This window comes from Saxophila tyrrhenica (genome assembly GCF_035928015.1).
Source record: "Saxophila tyrrhenica strain CCFEE 5935 chromosome Unknown scaffold_7, whole genome shotgun sequence".
NCBI lineage: Eukaryota > Fungi > Ascomycota > Dothideomycetes > Mycosphaerellales > Extremaceae > Saxophila > Saxophila tyrrhenica.
In genome coordinates, this window is record NW_027041739.1 from 1,247,972 (window position 1) to 1,269,000 (window position 21,029).

Genomic DNA, 21,029 nt, shown 5'->3' on the forward strand with positions numbered 1-21,029 from the left:
AATACGATTCATGTCCCGCATACATACATACATAACCATCCCAGCCTACCCCAATCCCCATTCCCCACGCCAAATTCCCAAATGCTATCGCTCAAACATCGTACTCTTCTCCATCTCCGCATCCACCTCCTCCTGCTTCGCCTTCCCCCTCTCCTGCCTCGGCTCCTCCACCATCGGCTGATCCAGCAGACTCTGCTCTCGACTCCTCGCACTCTCACCTTTCCTCTCGACCCCGGCATCCGCCTCCGCGCCTTCAAGCAGATCGCGTCCGCCTTCATCACCATCATCGTCATCGTCGTCTTCGATCCCGCGGGTGGAAGCGCCTTTATCCAGTTCCTTCTGTGCTTCGTCCATTCGTCTCCGGACTTCAGCCGCGACGCGCATCCCGTCCGTGACGATGTTATCGAGCATCCCCCTCAGCCCCTTGCCTGGCGGAACAACCCCCGCACCCGCTCCACCGACGACACCTGATGAAGTGCCGCCTGGACTTAAAGCAGGGATACTCGCCGGCGGAGCGGTAGCATGCTGCTGTTGTGCTGCGCTGAGGAAGGTAGGTGACGTAATGGTACTGCTCGGCAGCGGAGCGTCGGCGAGGTGGAAGGAGTTGGCGAAGCCGGAGTCGAAGAAGGATTCGAGGGTTTCGTCGGCGAGGACGAGCATGCGGAAGGTGGGGAGGGTGATGTGGACGGGCGAGGCGGGGTCGAGTGCTGCGTTGGCGGCGGCGTGCTTGGACTGGGGTTGGGTTTGGCCGAAGGAGTTGGTGGAGGGTCGTGAGAGGACTGAGTCGTCTTTTGCGTCGCTTCCTGATGGCGATGAACCGCTGAGGGGGTCTGAGGTGACTGGGCCGTCTTTCTCGTTCAGGTCCATGAGGTCGACTTGCTGCGCCGCACTATTCGCCTCCTTCTCAGCTTGCCGCGATGGGTGGTCTGGGTCCGCATACTCGAAGCACCGTCGAATGAATGCCGATACAGCAGACAAGAACTGCTCATCCTTCGTCTCCCTCCTCTTCCCATCCTCGTGCTCACTCAAGCCCGTCGAGGTAGGACTTGGACTGACAAACCCGCCGCCACCCACACCTCTTCTCGACAAGAAAAGCAATGCCTCAGAGATTCTCAGAATCCCTTCTCGATCCACCCTCCCATCATTGTCGTCATCATACAGTTCGAAGAAGTAAGAAATATTGCCCATGATGTCCCTGCCACCTTTGATCGGCGCCAGTCCAGCCACCACATCTTGCAATGTTAATGAGTTCTTGCCTTCCTTGTCCCACCGCTTGAACAGTCGTCTCAAGAACTCATGTTCAGCTGGCTCCGGTCCCCTGCCCCACGGTGATGAAGGATGCGATGGTCTCGCTCGAAGAGTGTGGAAGTATCCATTCTGTCCTCTATGCGCAGAAGGATCGTTAGGGTTCGTTGGTGAAGAAGGAGAGTCAGTGACAGCCCACTTCGCCACGCCGGCGAGGAATTCGCGGAAAGCATCGTAGTCCATTTCCGTCGTGCTGGGCCCAAGCCCTACTCTACCCATTTCAGGCGCAGAGTTGCCAGCCACACCAGTCACGATCTCGGTCGCGCGTAAGCGGGAAGCTTTGCGCTTTCTGTCCTCCTCGGCCTGCAGCACTTGTGCTCGTTGCTGCCGCTCGTAGAGGATGGTGTAGAATCTATCATACAAGAAGCCGAGGTCGTTGGTCGACAACTTCTTGCTCTCCGGACCAAGATTGCGGATCGATGTGCGTTTGGCGAAGGACTCGATGTTCTCGAGTACAGCCGCTTTGTGCCTGCTTCGCTGCTCCGAGATGGTTTGTTGAGTGATGCCGTCGAACTCCTTGAAGGCCACGACCATCAGTGCCTGGAAATTCGTGATGGCGCGATGCTTCGGGTTCTCTGATTTGGGATGCGCTGACTCGCCTAGACGAGCGAAGTAGGACTTCAGGACACTTATGAAAGCGCCATCGTCGGTTGCATCAAGCAGTTCTTCGCCGTTGACGCGGAGAATGGCCAGACCGACTTGGAAGAGCACTTTCGGTCCTTCCAAGAAGAAGACGTCGAGGACGCGGAAGGCGAAGATGAGCGGCATGCTGTTGATGTACAGGCTGAGGAACCAAGGAAGCGAGACGACGGAGAGCTGGACATCGTTGCCTGAGAGGTGTTCCCAGAGGACTGGCATCGTCTTCTCTACTAAGCTCTCAAACACTTTCTGGTCCAGTAGAGTGCCATACATGGTCGTTGAGTAGTAGCCGGGTAGTAGTCGGTCGCAGAGGATGGAAAGGAGGTAGAAAGCTTGGTTCTCCGAAAGATATCTGCAGTCGCACGGTCAGCCGATGCCCTTCTATCTCACAGTGTGGAGCAACGAACATTAGCAGCGCCGCCACGACGATGTTCATCGCCTGGCAATACCCAACCTCAGCATTGATCCAACTGTATGCCGTCAAGACCCTCCTTAACCTCCCAATGCCCTCTTCGCTCTGAAAGCCAGCATATTCAGGCAACGACCGGTTCAGATCTTTCTCAATCTCATCGATCGCCAACGATCCTTCGCCTTCATGCTTCTTAAGCGTCTCGGCGTACAGCTTCGGCTTCTGCAACCTCAGATACAGCGATCCAGATGTAAGCTCCCACATCTCGCCTCTCAGCAAGTTCGGCAGCCCAACTCGGATCAAACGATGAAAGTCTGGTTGTCGAACGAGCGTAGTGTTCCGTCCGTTCTCCCGCATGTACTCGTGCCAAAGCCGCATCTTGCTCCTATCCCGCAGTTTCCGCGAATTACCAGGGTACTTGAACAGACTGCCCAAGCCCGTGTCCGGCGGTGTCCTCGGCGTACCATCTGGTTTCGTCGACGGTGGAGTCGCATCAAAGTCCGAGTACATGAAATACTCCGAGTAGCAGTCTGCGGCAACTGCGCGCATGTTCTCCACCTCTCGTATACCCTGCCGCAATCCGCGCTTCAGCCCGTCACAGAACCTCTCGCACTGTTGTCTGCTTCCCTCGAGCTGGATTGTAAGTTTTGGCGGCGCTGGAGCTCCCGGCTTGGTGTCTGAGCCAGGGTCAAAGCCATTCCAGGTCGTTATTGACAGCGCAAACATATAGCTCTGGGTATGCAGCCTCTCCACTCTCCTCACCGCACACAGTGGAAGCGTGAACCCATTCCCCGCCGTCCCAGTACCATGCGTTCGTCCCGTGAACGCCGAGCTGGCGCTGGTACTCGCTGTGCTGACAAACGAGGTGTTGACAGTAGAAAAGCACATGAACTGCTCGCTCAGATGAAGCTGGCCGACATAGTGCGTTCCCTTGCCGTCTGCCCCTTTGTCCCAGTCATTCGGTCCCCATTGCTGCTGACGCTTCGCACTCGGAGACTTGCTGAGACCGGACTTGCGGGTCGGGAGGGTGAGCTCGGCGGTGATCTCGTACAGCGGGTTCTGGGTCGCGGGGAGGTGGAATTGTTGCTGAAAGAGTGTCGACTTCGAGGGCTTCGTTGCGTTCGCATTACTCAGTGCGCCGGGCAGGACGGCAGGATCAATGTACTGCTGCGCTTTCTGGACCAGATTGGAGAGGAACATTGCGGCGGTAGTTGGTGTTGGGGTAGTGTTGCTGGAGGTGTACGGTGGGGTTGGGCTGGACAAGCAGCCTCATTGCTGTCGGTATCGCATTCGAGGTGTCGTCGTATCTACTCCTTGAACGCCAATGGAGCCGTGAGGTGGTTGCTTACAGCCCGTGCAGCCTTACGGCATGTGATGTTTCACCTTGTGTTGGTACCTGGCCATGGCGCTAGCTCGGGAGTGCTCGGAGAATTTGATTGAAAATTGATTGATATTGACCACGAACTTCAGCTTCTCCCATACGGCGTCTTTTCAGTCTCAAGCGCTGCGCTGAGACGGCTACTACAATGGAGTCTACCCTGCGAGGCGCTGTGCCATGTTGAAGACAAACAACAGAGGTGAGAAAAATCAAGCACATGATTCCAATCTCCTCCTTCCTCCTTGGGCGCTTTCGCTCTGACGTGAAGCACCTGAAGAGTCCGCGGGGCAATTGCTAAGCATGACGATGAATGAATGCAACCATCTCACTCCCCTCCATTACCAACCCTTCAAAAAAGCTTGATGCGGTGGTTCTTTAAAGCTCTTCTCATTGCTCTCCTTGCCTACATGCTTCGTTCTCCTCTGCTACGAGTCCAGCAGACAGCTTCGCATCTTCTCAAGTCAGCACCAACTACAATCACCAGACAACAGTCAACACAAGCAGATATGTCGAGACCGAACGGTACAATTGCCTCGAGTGGCCTCGAGCTACTGACCTTCGGGACGCCGAATGGACACAAGGCGTCCATCATGTTGGAGGAGATCAAGGCGGCGTATGGGAAGCCGGACTACGTGTGAGTCTTGCCCTCTGCAGCTTTGCACAGCAGGAAACGTTACTGAACAATGATACAGCTTCCAGAGCATCAACATTGGCGAGAACATTCAGAAAGAGCCATGGTTTACTCAGTATGGACCAAATGGTCGGATACCGGTCCTGATCGACCATGACAATGGAGACCTTGGGATCATGGAGGGTGCGGCTATCCTGGCATATATGACACGCCACTTCGACCCGGACAACAAGTTCTCGTTTGCGAAGGACCCTGAGCTGTCACTCTGCGAGCAATGGGTGGCATGGCAGACCGGCGGGCTTGGGCCTGTAAGTCCCGGTTTTCGGAGAAGCTCTTCATCATGTAATTGACGCAAGACCAGATGCAAGGACAAGCCAACCACTTCTACCGCCTAGCCAAAGAGCGCATCCCCTACCCCACCCAGCGCTACGTCGGCGAGACCGAACGCCTCTACGGCATCCTCGACGCCCGTCTCAAGGACAACGAGTACCTCGTCGGCAACAAGTACAGCATCGCGGACATTGCCAACTACTCCTGGGTCAATGTCTCGTTCTTCGCCGGCGTGGATCTCGAGCAGTTCCCGAACCTGCACAAGTGGTGGCAGAGGATCAGCGAGCGGCCGGCGGTGAAGAAGGGCGTGGCTGTGCCGAGTGAGCCTGGGATTACCAATGGGCCGTTCAAGGAGAAGTTGAAGAATGATCAGGAGTTCCGCCAGAAGCATGAGGAGCTGCAGGAGATTTTGAAGAAGGCGAAGGAGCAGTATGGGTATAAGTACGCCAGTCCGTAGGCGGATACTGCGCAAATTGCTCTGAGATGATCCGGTCACGGTGGAGGTGTATGTACATGTAGGATAAAAGCAACAAGGTCGAAGCAGACCTAAATACAACGGTAACAGTGTCGTAATAACACGAGTTGCGTTTAATATTACCACCGCTGGCATGTGGCGGCGTGCGTCAAGACGTCTGCTCCTTGCCGCTTGCCATGTTGTGTGATCGTGTGATCGAAGTCTTTGGAGTGCCAGTCCTCCGCAAGGCGCCCAGCAGTGACGTTGTCGCTGCTGACCCATACCCTCCCCATCTTCGTAATCAATCCTAGATAGCGAAGCATTCGTGGCGCCCATCAGCACTGTATCGAAGAAGCTTATCTCTACCGCGTCACCAACAACTCATGTCCAGCACAAGCAAGCTTATCGATCAAGCCTCGGCCGCAGAGCTTCAGCTTCTCCGCAGCCCACCTCAAGATCATCCACGATACGCACAGGCCAGAGACCAGCCCGCCAATGCAGGACACCGTGGCGACGCGGCCAATCGATGGAGTCTCTGCGTGGACGCCGGCATGGGTACCCGCAACAACATCGCCTCTCCAGCAGCGCGCTTGTCCAAGCAAGGCAGCTCGCGGGCGCTGCGGATGTCCTCACGTCGCTCGTCATGGCAGGTGGATTGCGGGCGGTGCGTGGAGGGACGTCCTGTAAAGTGCGACTATTGTATGCGATGCGCATGCCTGCGTGCCGTGATGGCGCTTGACGTCGGTTCAATGGTGCTGGTTTAAGAAGGTAGGTGGTCTCGTGTGCGCGGTTTCTTTGCTCCCATCTTGACTTCTCACTGTCGAAGATGCATATCTTATTGTTTCTGGGTGCTCTCCTCGGCGCAGCCGGCGTGAGCGCGGTGGAGAGTCCACACAAGAGAGCGCTGCCGAAGCGAAAGGCTGCTATCCCCAACACTGAGCGAGCCAACAGTGCCCATGCGAAGAGAGCGCATTTGAATGACAAGACGAAGAGTGGGAACATTGCCATGAGTACAGACAGTGGATGTGGGCTGACAATACTGCAGAGTTTGCCGTCGATGGCAAAGGCCTTCCAGAGGTAAACTTCGACATCGGGGAGTCTTACGCTGGCACCCTCTCCATCGATGATGACCCCGACAACGAGAACCAGCTCTGGTTCTGGTTCTTCCCGTCGGAGAACCCGGCTGCTGGCAACGAGATCACGTTGTGGTTGAACGGTGGGCCTGGGTGTTCCAGCTTAGATGGACTGCTGCAGGAGAATGGACCCTTCTTGTGGCAGAGTGGCACTTTCAGGCCTATCGCAAATCCGTACTCATGGGTGAATCTTACGAATATGGTGTGGGTTGACCAGGTAAGTGTCCAGATCAGACTTCGGATTATACCATCGCTGACACAGAATCTTAGCCCATTGGGACTGGTTTCAGCCCCAATGCAAAGGGTGCCGTGAAAAAGCTGAAGACGGAGCACGACGTCTCGGTCGACTTTATGGGCTTCTGGAAGAACTTCGTACGTTGGACGCTGGGACACTGTAGGCGCTGCGACCGACTGACGTTGGGAACAGATGGAGACCTTCAATCTTACCGGAAGAGACGTATACCTGACGGGAGAGGTACGTTCCTGAAGCCTTCTCTAACAATCGCCGAGACGAATGCTTACCTCGAACAGAGCTACGCCGGCCAATACATCCCCTACATCTCCTACAACATGCTTCAAGCCAACGACACCGACTACTATAACGTCAAAGGCATCCAGATCAATGATCCAAGCATCAACGAAGGAGACACCATGACCGAAGCTCCCGCCATCAACTACGTGAACGAGTACTCCAACATCTTCAACCTCAACGAAACCACCATGGCCTGGTTGAATCAGCGAAACGAGGAGTGCGGTTACGCCGACTTCATGGAGAACGCGCTGTCGTACCCACCCAAGGGACCTATCCCTACGGCGCCGGATAGCTACAGGAAGCATTGCAACCTGTGGGAGTATGCTACTTCGGCTGCGATTTACATTAATCCGTGCTTTAACTTTTATCATATCATCGGTCAGTCTGGCAATCCTGCTGTGTGTGGATCACGCTGACGTGAGGTAGACTACTGCCCGTTCCTGTGGGATGAGCTTGGGTTCCCATCTTTAGGTCAGTGTTCACAAGCCTGTGTGTATCATGTGGAGCGGACAAGCTGACGGTTGCCAGGCTGGGGACCTAACAACTACTTCAACCGCAGCGATGTGCAGTCCGCCATCCACGCTCCTACTGTACGTTCCGCGCAAGAACTTCATCATTCGAGCTTCTGTTGACAATCACCAGACCAACTACCAGATCTGCGGCGAGCACTCCTATGACCTCTCCGCAAGCGTACCCAGCGCTCTCGGACCACTCCCTCATGTCATTGAGATGACGAACAACGTCCTCATCGGCGGAGGAGCGCTGGATTTCCTTTTGCTGAGCAATGGCTCGCTGGTCACTATCCAGAATATGGTACGTCCCATCATCAGCCCTGAAAGTAGTCGAGCTGTCGCTGACATAGATTGTAGACCTGGAACGGCATGCAAGGTTTCCAAGAGAAGCCGTCCTCCCCATTTTACGTGCCGTACCACCCCGGGCTTCTCGAAGGGCTGGAGGCTATTCTGACTCAGCCATTCCCTGTGTAAGCAATCGCCCCCTCCAGTCGTTTCGCTGAATGACCGCGCTAACCCCTCCCAGTCCCGTGGAAAAGAACACTGCCGGCTCTGGCTATCTGGGTACATGGCATACCGAGCGCGGTCTCACGTGGTGCGATGTCAACCACGCCGGGCACGAGATCCCGCAGTACGTGCCCGGAGCGGGATACAGACATCTTGAGTTTTTGCTGGGGAGGATTAGCAATTTGGGGGAGGTGTCGGATTTTACGACGCAGAAGGGGGATTTTACGGGCAATTCGAGTAGGCCGTATTGAATGGGAGTGTTATGCCCGGGGCTTGATGAGGCCACGGATGATCTGGACGACTATCAACAATGTATACAGTTGCAAAGCCGTTCATTGTTTTCATCGCCAGGTACATGTGGTATGGGACCAAACACGTGCGTAGTATAAGGCATGCCAGGCGAATCTTAGATCCCGATACCAGGCTTTGCCTCTAGATGACCTGAAGGATTCACACCCCTGCAACATCTAACCCGCTTCAGCTGCAGGTTGCCGTCGTCGACTTTGTTCCTGCCAGGTGGTTGACTCACAAAGATGCAATAGCGTGGCGAGGCTGTTATGACTCGTCATAAATGCCAATTTCAGCATGTCCGTAATGTCCATGCTGTCAATGATGGAGCAAAGACCAATCGCCATCGCACCAAAGAAGGACCAGGCCACCAACGACGACGACTCCTCAGCCAAGGAGCCTGCCAAGAATGGAGAGGAAGCTTGCATGCTATATACATGTCTCACTTGCGCCAGAAGGAAAGTCAAGTGTGACAAGGCCATTCCCATATGCTCGACTTGCCGCAAGGCGCGACTGGATTGCACATACCAGGAACCCGCACCGCGCAAACGCAAAAGAAAGCCAGTTGACGACGTCCACGAACGGCTGGAGCAGTATGAGAAAATCCTCAAAGCGAACGGTCTTTTGCCAGGGGCAGAAGGCCAGAAGAGTTCCGATGCTGGTGAACCGCAATGGCCCTTCCTGGTGACCAACGCAACATCGACGACGCTGCCCATTAACAGCAAGCCTGGCAAGCTTATCGGCAAGGAAGACAAAGCTCGCTACATCGGGAGCAGTGTGTTCAAGACCCTGGGTGACGACCTCGAGCCTTCTTCTGACGAGGACGACGAGGGCGATGAAGAACCGCAACCTAGTTCCTTCCAGCAAATACAAGCGCCGGACCCTCTCTCCCTGGCCTTTCTCTCTCCAGGGACTAGCGTCAGTCTGCTCAACTACCATCCCACCTACGAGACTGCCATGAGACTTTGGAAGACATACGTCGACAACGCGGATCCCGTCGTCAAGGCCGTGCATGTCCCGACCATGCAGAAGATCCTGCAACGGGCTGCTGCGCAGCCAAGTCGCATACCCAAGGCTACAGAGGCGTTGATGTTTGCGATATACCACTTCGCTGTTATCACGATGGAGGAGGATGATTGCAGGCAGGTCTTTGGTGAGAGCAGGGCGAGTCTCCTGGCCAGGTATGAGGCGGCGCTGCGGCAGGCGCTGGTGAATGCGCAGTTCTTGAAGTCGACCAATCTTGCGGTCATTCAAGCGTTTGAGTTGTTTTTGCTGGCTGTGAGGAGCTTTTACGATCCGCAGGCGTTTTGGATTCTGACGGGTATGCATGCGATTGTGCTGTTCAATGGCCGAATATATGCTGATGAGATTATCGAACAGGCGTCGCAGTCCGGATGGCTCAGCGGATAGGCCTACACCGCGATGGCAACGAGCTGGGTCTCGGACCTTTCGACACCCAAATGCGTCGCCGCATCTTCTGGCAACTGCTGCCTCTCGACGGTTTGGCCGGCCAGCTGTCCGGCACAGGCATCTGCATCACCCTCGACTCATGGACCACGGAGCCACCCCTGAACCTCAACGACACCGACATCTGGCCTGAGATGACGCACCAACCAGAGCCGCACACCGGAGCCACCGACATGATCTTCTGCCTCGCCCGCACCGAGATGGCGAAGATTGTTCGCACCGCTTTCACGGAGAAAGGCGCCACCGAAGACACCGCCAAAGGCATCGTCTTCGGCGGCGAACAGGGCGATTTCAAACTCAAAGACGACTCCCTCACCCGCCTCGAAGACGCCATGGAAACGAAATACCTCCGCTACTGCGACTTCGCCAACCCCATCCACCTGCTCACAATGGCCATGGCGCGCTCCGGCATCAACGGCGGACGCTTGCGTGTCCGCCTCCCGCGCGCAAAAGCCTCGCAAGACCTACCCGACTCCGAGAGACGAGAGATCTGGTCGATCGCGAACAAAATCCTCGACTATCACATCTCGGCCAACAGCAACCCGCACCTCAAGCGCTTCCACTGGCACATCAAAGCCTTCTTCCAGTCTGAAGCCCTCGCGTGGATCCTTAACGAACTGCGCAAAGACCCTGCAAGATACAAAGACGACGAAACCATCTGGACGAGAATCGAGACGACGTACGGCAATCACACGGATCTGGCGGAGCAGAAGCGAAGTCTGCATCTCGCGGTCGGGAGGCTGACGTTGAAGGCTTGGGATGCCACGCAAGCGTTTCGGCAGCAGACGGGGCGGGCACCGTTGCCAGAGCCGGCATACATCACAACTATTCGTCTTCGTCCACACCGGCGCGATACTCACGCGAGTAATTCCAGCAATCCGACGCCAGAAAGCCAATACCAATACCCCACCCAAACCCAAGCCCAAGGACACTACCAATACAACCCCTTCAACCCCGGCGACTCCTCTGAAGACCTTCCTCCACCTCCTGGCCCCCTCACCGCTGTGTCCAACTCCAACTCCAACTCCAGCATCACCGACCCCTTAAACCCATCCACGGGGTTCACGTTCGGCGACACGAACGCTCCAATGACGAATTCGTTTGACTTCGACTTCAACCAAGTCGTCGATCCGAACACGGGGAGTATCGACTGGACGTTCTGGGATACTTTGATGCGGGAGCCGAGTGCGGTGCCGCCGAGTATTGGGCTGGGGATGACGGGGAGGGGTGGGGGTGGTGGGGGGACGTGGTAGGGATGGCCTGGGCGGGGGGATGTGGAAGGGAGGAAGGGAAGGGATGGGTTGGGTTGGCTCGTTCTTACTTACATCATGCATGGTGGAGAAGGGAAGAAATGGGACGGCATGGATGACGGATATACCCTACTCAATTCAGCTGTTCTAGATTTGACTTCATTGGCTTTCACAGCGTGACTGAGACTGCTCGAGAGCTCTTCGCCGTTCGCATTCGTGTCCTGCAGCCATTGAAAAGGCTTCGCGACTTCAATACGGATGTCTTATATCTCGTTTCAGCAGGTGAGGTGTAGATTGAGTCGCTTTGCCGTCCTGGTCCGGTCCATCTGATACTCCTCGGCGTCGTCAGCGCGTACGTTGACACGACGTGAGCTGGGTTGCTTGTTGCGTTTTGGATCCCCTCCTGACATGTGGCAGCGTGGCGTCCGTGTTTCGCTCGCGTTTAAGGTTGGGGTTATTGTACGCATGTCCGTGTACGTATGTCTGTGTACGTATGGTCGTGTACGCATGGACCAAAATTTCTTGCGTGACTTGCGACGAGTCTCCGGTACACCGGTCGGCTTGTCGTCCCAGCATCGCCGGTAGTGCGCAAGCAGTCGCCATGCCCAGTTCACCCGCCGTCATTTGCGCCATACTTCCTTCACGCGTCTACCTCATCTACCCTCCCCAACCCTATCCACAGCCCCCAACACCTCGCCCAACCACCACCGATGAATCCGCCCATCCCCCGTGAGTTCCGGATGAAAAGCCGTCGCGAACACATTCCCCTGCCGCACCGCCACAATATCTCCTTCCTCCCCCAGCTCCTCCGCCGTCGTCACGCGATCCTTCAGCGCCTTCGCTCGGCCAGGCAGACGAGCGAGGATTTCCACGTCCGCTTTCGTCGCCTTCAGCGCTGGGGCTGTTACTGAGGCACCCTCGGCGGACTCGTCGATGGAAGAGTTGGCGGGCAGCACCTCCTCCACCACCGGCGCGCGGATGAAGACGGAATGAAAAGCCCTCCTCTCCCCATCCCCAGCCCCCTGATGCAAGAACGGCAACTCCAGCTCCGCCTCAAAACTCTCAACCTGCCTCCCGAAATAATTGCGCCTTACCCTCACATCCAGCCCCCCGATCAACTCCTGTCCCGTCGATTTCGTGCGGTCCGCTACTTCTGCCAGGAGGATGAGACCGGCGCAAGTGCCCCAGACGGGTTTCCGCTGGACTTTCACGAACTCGCGGAGCGGTTGGAGCAGGTTTGTGCGGGCGGCGATGAGGGCGATGGCGGTTGATTCACCGCCGGGGATGACTAGGGCGGAGCACCGGGAGAGGTCTAGGGGGGTGCGGACGGAGATGATGGTGAGGGGGGGTGGTGTATGGCCACTACTGCTGCTTCCATTTGGCACACCATTGCTTTGCTGGTGGTCCAGCCGTAGTTCCTCAGCCGCCTTCTGCAGCAAGGTAATGTGCTCGACAAAAGCGCCTTGCAGCGCCAGCACGCCGATCGTCACCGCGTTCCCGTCGTTCGCCTGCCGTGTTTCTGTCATCACCGCTTCATCGGTATCGCTCGCGTGCATGTGCATTTATTGGTGGGGCCGGGGCTGGAGGGAACCAAAGACACAGTGGGACCTCCCCCAAAAACGGCAGCAGAAACTTTCACTCGGGATCGTCGGAGTCAGAGGTTCACTCCACTTCGATTGGATTCCCCAGCCAAGATTGATTGACTTTTGCACTCGCCTGCCCGCCCGTCACTCTGGAGCTGATGAGAAGCTGGAGAAACGCTGCCGATCCCAGCTGTCAAACACCGTCTCCGGCAAGTGGAGGTGAAGATCTCGTCTTCGGCATCATCATCATCGAAAGCGGCACACACAGCACGTCGATGTAAGGATGATCCAGATTACTGTGCACACCCACAAATGCAGCCCGCTTATCGAGGCCTCGGACAATTCTGCGATAAGGTCGCCTGCATGTCAACGGGCAGCAGACAGACAGCAAGAACCTTGCTCTGGAGTCTGCGAACCGGATGTTTTCGTTGAAAAACCAGGCAGGTCCCCCAGTCTCCACTCCCACCCACCATGCAACGATCCGATCTACTCCAGCTTGTGAGTCCAACGTTGACGTGATGCTTGACTCATCCCATCGACTCGGAAGCCCAGCGAGCCGGTCGTTCACCACGTTTTCCGCGACGTCGAAAAGGAATCCATGGTTGAACAGCACGGTCCGGTCGTTCTACAGGCGGCGCTCACGCCGAACTTACCTCCTCCACGGAAACTGTGCCTGCTGCAATGGGTTCAGTGGTACAGAGGTACGAATAGCGTCATAGAGAGCTGGTGCATGACGCTCCCGGGCATGCAATGTATGCAGGCACGGCAGGCTTGCTGGACCTGCAGCGGGCTTGGTGAGTGCTGACTGCAAGCCCGAGAGTCTTGTTTTACGCCTTTGGGGGAAGTAACAGGTACTTGTGTACTGGAGTAGGCAAGAAAGGTTTTCACTGCCACTGGAGAAAGAGGGAACGTACCGGTACCGGTGTACGACTGATGATGGTTCTCTCGGGTACCCCTCTTGCTCATCAGCAGGCGCCAAGGGCAGGTGAACCAGTGGTTGAGACGGCAGACTTCTTATTTCCTGTTTATCTGCTGTCCACCACTCAAGACCAGACACGAGAGGGTGCTGAGACTGTTACGGTAGCATCGCCGCCGGGCCAAGCAAGTCAAACGAGTTGGCTTATCAATTCGTGATCAGGCAATCTACTCTGTACAGCCCTCTTATCGCGTCGTATAAATGACCGAGCGGGGTGGAGAGATAACACAGGGCGGTGTTCGGCGTTGTTGTTGTTGTTGTTGTATTACCACTGCTTGGCCCCCTCGTGTTTGCCTTGAGCAGCCTCGCAACCTCGCAGCCGCTCGGCGAAGCACAGGCGGTGCTTTGGGGTCCGGGAGTCAGACGGTGGAAATTGCAGCTGACGCTCCTTTTGGCGATTGCGGCTCTTGCGTCCTTCGCTTTGGGTCACAGCTTGACACGTGAAAGTGCCAACTCTGGTATGGGCTGCGCTGGATCCCTTTCTATTCCACGCCTTGTCCGTGGTTGAGATCTCGTCGGCGTTCAAGGCACGCGACGCAACCAAACTTGGAATGCCGTGGACACGCACCTGCGTGCCGACGAATACGTTGCACACACACACACCCACGGGTCGTCTACGTTGTCTACACTCGTATTCTTGCTGGCAAGATAGATTTGCTTCGCTGGCTTACGGCAAGACCAAGATACGAGTTCGTGAGAGAGAGAGGGATCCGCGCTGCACGAGCTATTGGACGGGCTCTGATGGTGATAGGCAGATTGTGACGCAAAGGCGGAGAAGCGGTGGCATCGGAGAACTCTTTTTACGAAACTCCAGTGGCATTTTGCATTCTTCCCGCCTACCTCGAAGAGGAGCCTTGCCTGGCACCTCCTCGGCAGGGCAGGGAGGGTCCCACTGCCTCGCATCTTGCTTGATTACCAGAAATAGTACGTGCATGTGCAAGATCTCCGCCGCACGATACTGTACAGATTGTGAGGAACGTGCTTGAGGTTGTTGGGAGCAGGGAGGTGGGTTGTTTGGGAGTCGCGGTCGAGACGTCGCGCCCGTATCCCACCGGTTGTGAATTGATTAGAAGGCATCGCGACATCAAACACCCTATCCCAAATGAGAGCCTCGGGAAGAGTCGAATGGTGTCGAGCAGGGGCCTTGCAGGCAGGAAACAAGCTCTTCGGAGAATGCATCGATTTAGCGTTCGCCTAGCTCGGGGCGGACTGGGCTTGGACGGGACGAAGATAGCATCACCTGCAATTCCAATAGTCACTGACTCCGGTCTTCACGCTACCAACCACCTATCCTGGCGCACGGGCGGGTGGGCGCTGCCGATACATATTGGCGCATCTGTCTCCTCCCTTTCCCGCTTGGCCACTGTCGTTACTGACTGACTGATTGACTGTGTCACCATCGCCGACCTACACATCTGGAAGTACGGATAACAGGCAGCGTGCGATGAGACGGACTTCACCATGGCGATCAAACCGCTGCTCTCGATGATCACGAATGTGACGGAAATCAACAATGGATACCCGACGCCCGCCCACTCTCCTACGCAGGGCGAGGTGACGTGCTGGATGCTGGACACGAGGAAGCTATGGCCGGGGGACAACATCTTGACGGCGAAAGGCGCGGCGGAGGCAATGTCGTTGATCACGATCCAGGAGCAGAATGCCATCCGGCAGAAGATGTTTGTGGCGGATGCGAGGATGAGCTTGGGGTCCGCGTTGATTAAGCGGGCGTTCATCAGCCAGACGCTGGGTATGAAGTGGAGGGATGTGCGGATAGCACGGAAGGGGCACGCGAAGCATGGCAAGCCGTGTGCGGTGGACGCTGTCGGACGACCGATCGCCGGCATCGACTTCAACGTCTCGCACCAGGGTGGTTTGGTGGTGCTGGTCGGCTACAACGGCCGCGAGAACCACGAGTTCACGCCTTCCGGCATGGTCTACGGCATGATCTCGCCTACGACCAACACGGACGACGTCACCTGCGCCGTCGACATCGTCTGCGTCAACGAGCGCGACGACTACCGTACCATCGACTCCGAGGGCCTGGACGGCTGGGTCGACATCTACGACTCCCTCTTCTCCGACGAGGAGCGCTGGACCATGAAGTACGACGTCGACTACATCACCCTCCTCGACGGCACCACTCTGCACCGCGAGGACATTGGGCGCCACGACCGCTGCATCTGCCGCAACAAGGAGATCGCGCTCACCACCCCGCAAGGCCACGAACACTGCTTCAACTCGGACATGATCCTGGACGCCAAGCTCCGCCGCTTCTACACTTACTTCTGCTACAAGGAAGCCTACATCAAGCTCTCCGGCGAAGCCCTCCTCGCACCCTGGCTCAAACAGCTCGAATTCTTCAACGTCCGCTCCCCGCGCCCCGGTACCCCCGCCCGCTGCTCCACGCACGGCAGCTGGGGCGAGGCGGTGGAAGACGTCAGCGTGCACCTGCACGGCAAGCCCGTGCATGACGTGAAGATGAAGATCCAGGGCTTTGAGGAGAACTTTATGATCTCCGTCGCGATGCAAGGGGATCTGCAAGGGCTGGCGTTCCCGGCTTTCAAGTCGCTGGATTTGGAGGCGGATATTTTGGCGAATACGCCGATCCGGCAGACGCTGGCGCCCGCGAAGGTGCTGCATCAGCGGGTTGTGTCGGAGCCGCCGCCGTATATGCGGACGGGGGAGCGGTTGTTGACGAGTCCGTTGGTGCATGTGAGGGATGTGCCAAATGTGAATGAGAATCCTTATTTGTATGCGCGGGAGGTGCCACTTTGCCTGATGTGAGGAGGATCAAGGAACAGGAGGAAGAGAATTATCAGTCAGAACTGCGGGTCAAAGACGACCAAGAGTTCGTCGCAGTAGGAGGCAATCTGCAACTACCGCGAGAACACAGCACAAGATGCCAGCCAGACTACCATGCTGCCTACGCAGCTATACAACAAGCAGCACCGACCTGCTTTCGGCCACCGAGCACTACCGCATATGCAGTGTGAGACCTCAATGCACATGCTGGGGTCAACAGAACTTGCTCCGCGACGTACCGGCACATATCTGGCCTACATCAAGCCGAGCCTTGAGCTCAGGCGAGGAAGGAAGGACGAAGGATGGAGGACTTTTGGGATAGAGGAATGGGATCTGAAGGAAGGGAATTGGATCTAATTGGGAGCTATTGGGATGTCACCTTGGGAAGGGACACGAACTGATGACTACTACCTTACCACAGCATCTCGCGCTGCTCTACTAGACTAATGTTTGGACCTCGTGCTCATTAGGAGCACGGTTGTGTATAGGCTGTACTGTAGATAGATACGCCAATTGGCGCAATTCTACCAAGAACAATATATCGCGCTCCCAACGGTTTTCGAGTCACGATGTTGCTGCCGGTATCGGGTCGCTTCTTCCGGCGAGCTCATCCGGTCGTTCACGAGAATGCGAAGGGCTGGCAATGGAGTCAATGGAGTCGCAATGGCAGCAGACCATAACTACCAAGCACCACTCGATGCTTTGAGCCCTTCACAGTCAGCTCTTCGTCAAACGTAAGGCCTTAGCTGAGCATTAGACAGCACCTCTTCCCCCACGGCGAAAGCGAAGAAGAGTGCTTGCACGTGCGTGGCGAAGGACGTATCAAAGGGTCGCAGCTTGCCCCGCCGTGTCCCGCCAAAAAAGCTGTTTCCATCACGTTCCAGCTTCGAGAGAGATTTTGCCTGAAGTCTTGAAGCGTCTCAACGATACGATAGCTTTCGATTGTGACTCTTGGTTTTGACGAAGAAGGACTATAACAACTACTTGAAGAAGCATTGAACTGGACACACCGTTGAAACAGCATAAACCGCAAACATGAGCTCCTCCCTCGACCAACTGAAGTCCACTGGCACCGTGAGTCCCTCACACCACCCCTTCACACCTCCCGCACATGCTAACACTACGGGGTACCACTAGGTCGTCGTCTGCGACTCCGGCGACTTCGCCACCATCGACAAGTACAAGCCGCAAGACGCCACGACCAACCCCTCGCTCATCCTGCTCGCGTCCAAGAAGCCCGAGTACAGCAAGCTCATCGACAACGCGTGCTCCTACGGCAAGCAGCATGGCAAGAACATCGACGAGCAGGTCGACGCTACCCTCGACAACTTGCTTGTGCAGTTTGGCAGTGAGATTTTGAAGATTGTGCCCGGGAAGGTGAGCACGGAGGTGGATGCCAGGTTTAGCTTTGATGAGAAGGCGAGTATTGAGAAGGCGTTGCATATTATTGATGTGAGTATGCCCCATCCATCATACAGGAAAAGCATGGATGTGCTGACGAGGTGAACCACAGCTCTACAAAGAAATGGGCATCGACAAGTCCCGCGTCCTGATCAAGCTCGCCTCGACCTGGGAGGGCATCAAGGCCGCGCACACGCTCCAATCCAAGCACGGCATCAACTGCAACCTCACGCTCATGTTCTCGCTGACGCAAGCCGTGGCGGCCGCCGAAGCCGGCGCCTTCCTCATCTCCCCCTTCGTCGGCCGCATCCTCGACTGGTACAAGGCCAACACGAAGAAGGACTACGCCAAGGAGGAGGACCCGGGCGTCAAGTCCGTACAGAGCATCTTCAACTACTACAAGAAGTTCGGGTACAAGACGATTGTCATGGGCGCCAGCTTCCGCAACGTCGGCGAAATCACCGAGTTGGCCGGGTGCGATTACTTGACCATTGCGCCGAATCTCTTGGAGCAGCTGTACAATTCGACCGAGGAGGTGCCGGCGAAGTTGAAGAGTGAGGGCGCGCAAAGCCTGGATGTGGAGCGGAAGAGCTATTTGAACGATGAGGCGTTGTTCCGGTTTGACTTCAACGAGGACACGATGGCGGTGCATAAGTTGAGCGAGGGGATTAGTAAGTTTGCTGCCGATGCGGTGACGCTGAAGGGGATTTTGCGGGAGAAGATTGAGAAGGCTTGAATGGATTGTGAATGAAGGATGGGGTGGTGATGTGGAAGAACGGGCATGTGATGAAGGCATATGAGGATACGATGGATGGGATGGACTCAGAATGCTAGATGGGTTGTCAGAGTAATGAGGTCTCCATGGCTATAACAACCAAAGTGCTTTCGTTCCACTCGTCTTCACCATCATTCCTCTCCACCCAACTACCGTCTGATACCGGATCTTCATGTTGCTATAGCTGAAGTCACGGCATGATATAACGTTGACGGAGCCCTGTCGTCGTCCTTGCGCATCCGCAGCTTCCCAGTGGAACTTCGTCATAGGCCCCCACTTGCCCCTCCTTCCCTCACAGCAACAGACGTCAACGTCTCGTCTTACAGCTTTCTTTGTGTTCAAACTCTTCATTCCAACACCTCACTTCCCAGCCATCAAGACAAAGGAAAGGAATTACATTTAAAGAACAAAAGAAGAAGAACAGAAATACCGCCACAATGGTCAAAGCAGGTACGTCTTTCCACATTTACGCTTTCACTCTTGTTGTTCGAGGAAGAAGTCAAAAGCCAATGAGAGGGTGGAGGTGGAGAGTTATGAGCACTTTTGAGCGAGTACGAGGGCCATTATGGTGGTCATCAAGGTCCTCAGCAGTGGCACTGGCGCCAGCAATGGCTTGAGGGACCACGTGCAGAGCAACCACTACCACCTTGAGTTCACTGCCGTCCGGTCCTGAGCTCACTGACTCGAGTCTCATCTCATCCATGGCTCTGGCGGCCACGCCGTGCCTGGTGGGTGGGGGCTCTGCACGTGGTCTTGAGCCGGAGAGGTACCACTGTCATGGCACTTGTGCTTCCATGGTCGTGGTAGAGCTTCTTCCATGGGCTCAGCTTCCTCCATATCCACGGGTCGCTTCGCTTGCGCTACCACAGCCTCTCTTACACTACCGAGAATACTGCCGAGGAAATCTTGCTGACTTGATATTCTTTTAGTTGCCGTCCTCCGCGGAGACTCCAACATCAAGGGCACCGTCACCTTCGAGCAGGCCTCCGAGGGCGCTGACACCACCGTCTCCTGGGACATCAGCGGCCACGATGCCAACGCCAAGCGCGGCATGCACGTCCACGCCTTTGGCGACAACACCAACGGCTGCACCAGCGCGGGGCCGCACTGTATGTTTTCATCCGTCCTTCTCCTCCCTTCGTTGTACTGATAGGGTGATGCCCAGTCAACCCCCACAGCAAAGAACACGGCGCCCCTTCGGACTCCAACCGCCACGTCGGTGACCTAGGCAACTTCGAGACGGACGGGCAGGGCAACGCCAAGAGCTCCGTCAGCGACAAGTTCATCAAGCTCATCGGGCCGGAGAGCGTGTTGGGCCGGACTATCGTCGTGCACGCCGGTACGGACGACTTGGGCCAGGGCGGGAATGAGGAGAGCAAGAAGACGGGGAATGCCGGGGCCAGGCCTGCGTGTGGGGTTATTGGGATTGCGCAGTAAGCGTTTCTCTCGTACCACGAACCTGAAGGAAGGGGAGGGGAGATAATGAAAGCAGTGCTGGTGGATGAAATGCGTAAAAGCAACATGTATAACGTAGAATGAGCAGAAGATGAATGGGATGACGTGTGGAAGGTACTTGACTGTCTCAAATCTCACGCTCTCGTCGGTTCTTCCCCTGCACAGTTGATCTCATAGGAGCACATGTGTCTTCTCAAACTTCGAGCAGAAGACATCTTATCCTCTTGCAGCCCTCGTGCCTCAAGCAGTCAAGCAGCCTTCTGAAGCTCTTGGAGCCTCAGCAATCTCCCTCATTCGCCAGTAACGCCTCGCTATGCTCTCCATGCCCACCACCGTCCATTGACAACCAATGTAGTCCTCACAACCCCTCGTTGAACTCCCCAGCATACCCTTCGTCCCCTCCTCTCCTGCCCCCGTACCCGCCTCGTCCTGGATCAAATTCTTCCCTATACTCATCCCTCACCTGCCCCCCGCTCTTCCCCCGTCCATACTGCCTCCCCTCCGTAAACCCCTCATCAATATCCGCCCTTATAATCCGCTCATCCAGCTTGGTCCCGGAGATATACGACAGTGCGTCTCTGGCTTCTTGCGGCGTGTAGTACTCGACGAAGCAGAAGCCGCAGGGGGTTTTGGTGAAGCGGTCGAGCCCCATTACGATTCGCCGCAAAGCGCCGGTTTTGGAGAAGAGTTCGTGGATTTGGTCTTCGGTTGTGTAGAAGGAGAGGTTGCCTATGTAGAGGGTGGAGGCTGCCGGAGGGTGGGTGTTAGTATGGCCTGTTTTGAAGGTTTGGTGGGCGAGATATGCTACGAACCATTTGCGAGGCGGTCTTCGGGGGTGGGGGAGGGTGGGCGCGCGGGGTCGGCGGGGGGTTCGTCGCGGCGGCGCTGTTTCTTGTACTATAGAGTCGTCAGTTGACTGCTGTGTTTGGTGGTAACAGGCAAACCGTACCTTGCTGAGCGCGTAGGAGGATGGCTTGTCGAGGCGCTCGACTGTGTGTTGGATCTGGACTTTAGGCATGTTGTCGACGCTGTGGAAGAGTTGTGTGAAGAGTGATTTGCGTGAGGGTATGAAGTTGAAGCTCAAGCATGTGGATGGTATAGAATTCAGCCGGGGATGAGCCGGTGGAGCTTGACGCGCTGCTAGGTTTGCTTCGCGCGTTTGACTTCACAATTTCTACTTCCCTGTGCTCCTGGACCAG

At 56.1% G+C, this 21,029-nt stretch overlaps 10 protein-coding genes across 10 annotated transcripts; 7 read left to right on the plus strand and 3 right to left on the minus strand.

Moving 5' to 3' along the window:
- Positions 1-84: 84 nt before the first annotated feature.
- Positions 85-3,553, minus strand: GYP2 (GTPase activating protein (GAP); the record flags this gene model as incomplete). Its single annotated transcript, XM_064802469.1, has 2 exons — positions 85-2,296; positions 2,352-3,553. 2 exons carry the CDS (start codon positions 3,551-3,553, stop codon positions 85-87), a joined length of 3,414 nt encoding a protein of 1,137 aa, XP_064659830.1.
- A 684-nt stretch (positions 3,554-4,237) lies between these two features.
- On the plus strand, positions 4,238-5,149 carry LTR77_005222 (uncharacterized protein; the record flags this gene model as incomplete). Its single annotated transcript, XM_064802470.1, has 3 exons — positions 4,238-4,365; positions 4,424-4,670; positions 4,724-5,149. The coding sequence occupies 3 exons, from the start codon at positions 4,238-4,240 to the stop codon at positions 5,147-5,149; spliced, it is 801 nt and encodes a 266-aa protein (XP_064659831.1).
- Positions 5,150-5,972: 823 nt separating this feature from the next.
- LTR77_005223 (uncharacterized protein) lies at positions 5,973-7,227 on the plus strand (the record flags this gene model as incomplete). The annotated part of the gene is made up of 5 exons (XM_064802471.1): positions 5,973-6,138; positions 6,192-6,496; positions 6,550-6,651; positions 6,707-6,754; positions 6,811-7,227. The coding sequence occupies 5 exons, from the start codon at positions 5,973-5,975 to the stop codon at positions 7,225-7,227; spliced, it is 1,038 nt and encodes a 345-aa protein (XP_064659832.1).
- A 145-nt stretch (positions 7,228-7,372) lies between these two features.
- Positions 7,373-8,081, plus strand: LTR77_005224 (uncharacterized protein; the record flags this gene model as incomplete). The annotated part of the gene is made up of 3 exons (XM_064802472.1): positions 7,373-7,624; positions 7,681-7,793; positions 7,850-8,081. 3 exons carry the CDS (start codon positions 7,373-7,375, stop codon positions 8,079-8,081), a joined length of 597 nt encoding a protein of 198 aa, XP_064659833.1.
- A 343-nt stretch (positions 8,082-8,424) lies between these two features.
- Positions 8,425-10,838, plus strand: LTR77_005225 (uncharacterized protein; the record flags this gene model as incomplete). Its single annotated transcript, XM_064802473.1, has 2 exons — positions 8,425-9,439; positions 9,499-10,838. The coding sequence occupies 2 exons, from the start codon at positions 8,425-8,427 to the stop codon at positions 10,836-10,838; spliced, it is 2,355 nt and encodes a 784-aa protein (XP_064659834.1).
- Positions 10,839-11,488: 650 nt separating this feature from the next.
- On the minus strand, positions 11,489-12,391 carry SNO1 (Senecionine N-oxygenase; the record flags this gene model as incomplete). The annotated part of the gene is made up of 2 exons (XM_064802474.1): positions 11,489-11,902; positions 11,930-12,391. The coding sequence occupies 2 exons, from the start codon at positions 12,389-12,391 to the stop codon at positions 11,489-11,491; spliced, it is 876 nt and encodes a 291-aa protein (XP_064659835.1).
- Positions 12,392-14,855: 2,464 nt separating this feature from the next.
- Positions 14,856-16,181, plus strand: LTR77_005227 (uncharacterized protein; the record flags this gene model as incomplete). Its single annotated transcript, XM_064802475.1, has 1 exon — positions 14,856-16,181. One exon carries the CDS (start codon positions 14,856-14,858, stop codon positions 16,179-16,181), a length of 1,326 nt encoding a protein of 441 aa, XP_064659836.1.
- Positions 16,182-17,234: 1,053 nt separating this feature from the next.
- Positions 17,235-18,336, plus strand: TAL1 (sedoheptulose-7-phosphate:D-glyceraldehyde-3- phosphate transaldolase; the record flags this gene model as incomplete). The annotated part of the gene is made up of 3 exons (XM_064802476.1): positions 17,235-17,273; positions 17,337-17,651; positions 17,713-18,336. The coding sequence occupies 3 exons, from the start codon at positions 17,235-17,237 to the stop codon at positions 18,334-18,336; spliced, it is 978 nt and encodes a 325-aa protein (XP_064659837.1).
- Positions 18,337-18,812: 476 nt separating this feature from the next.
- On the plus strand, positions 18,813-19,812 carry SOD1 (Superoxide dismutase [Cu-Zn]; the record flags this gene model as incomplete). The annotated part of the gene is made up of 3 exons (XM_064802477.1): positions 18,813-18,825; positions 19,305-19,484; positions 19,541-19,812. The coding sequence occupies 3 exons, from the start codon at positions 18,813-18,815 to the stop codon at positions 19,810-19,812; spliced, it is 465 nt and encodes a 154-aa protein (XP_064659838.1).
- A 376-nt stretch (positions 19,813-20,188) lies between these two features.
- CBC2 (nuclear cap binding complex subunit) lies at positions 20,189-20,848 on the minus strand (the record flags this gene model as incomplete). Its single annotated transcript, XM_064802478.1, has 3 exons — positions 20,189-20,577; positions 20,643-20,727; positions 20,780-20,848. 3 exons carry the CDS (start codon positions 20,846-20,848, stop codon positions 20,189-20,191), a joined length of 543 nt encoding a protein of 180 aa, XP_064659839.1.
- Positions 20,849-21,029: the final 181 nt, after the last annotated feature.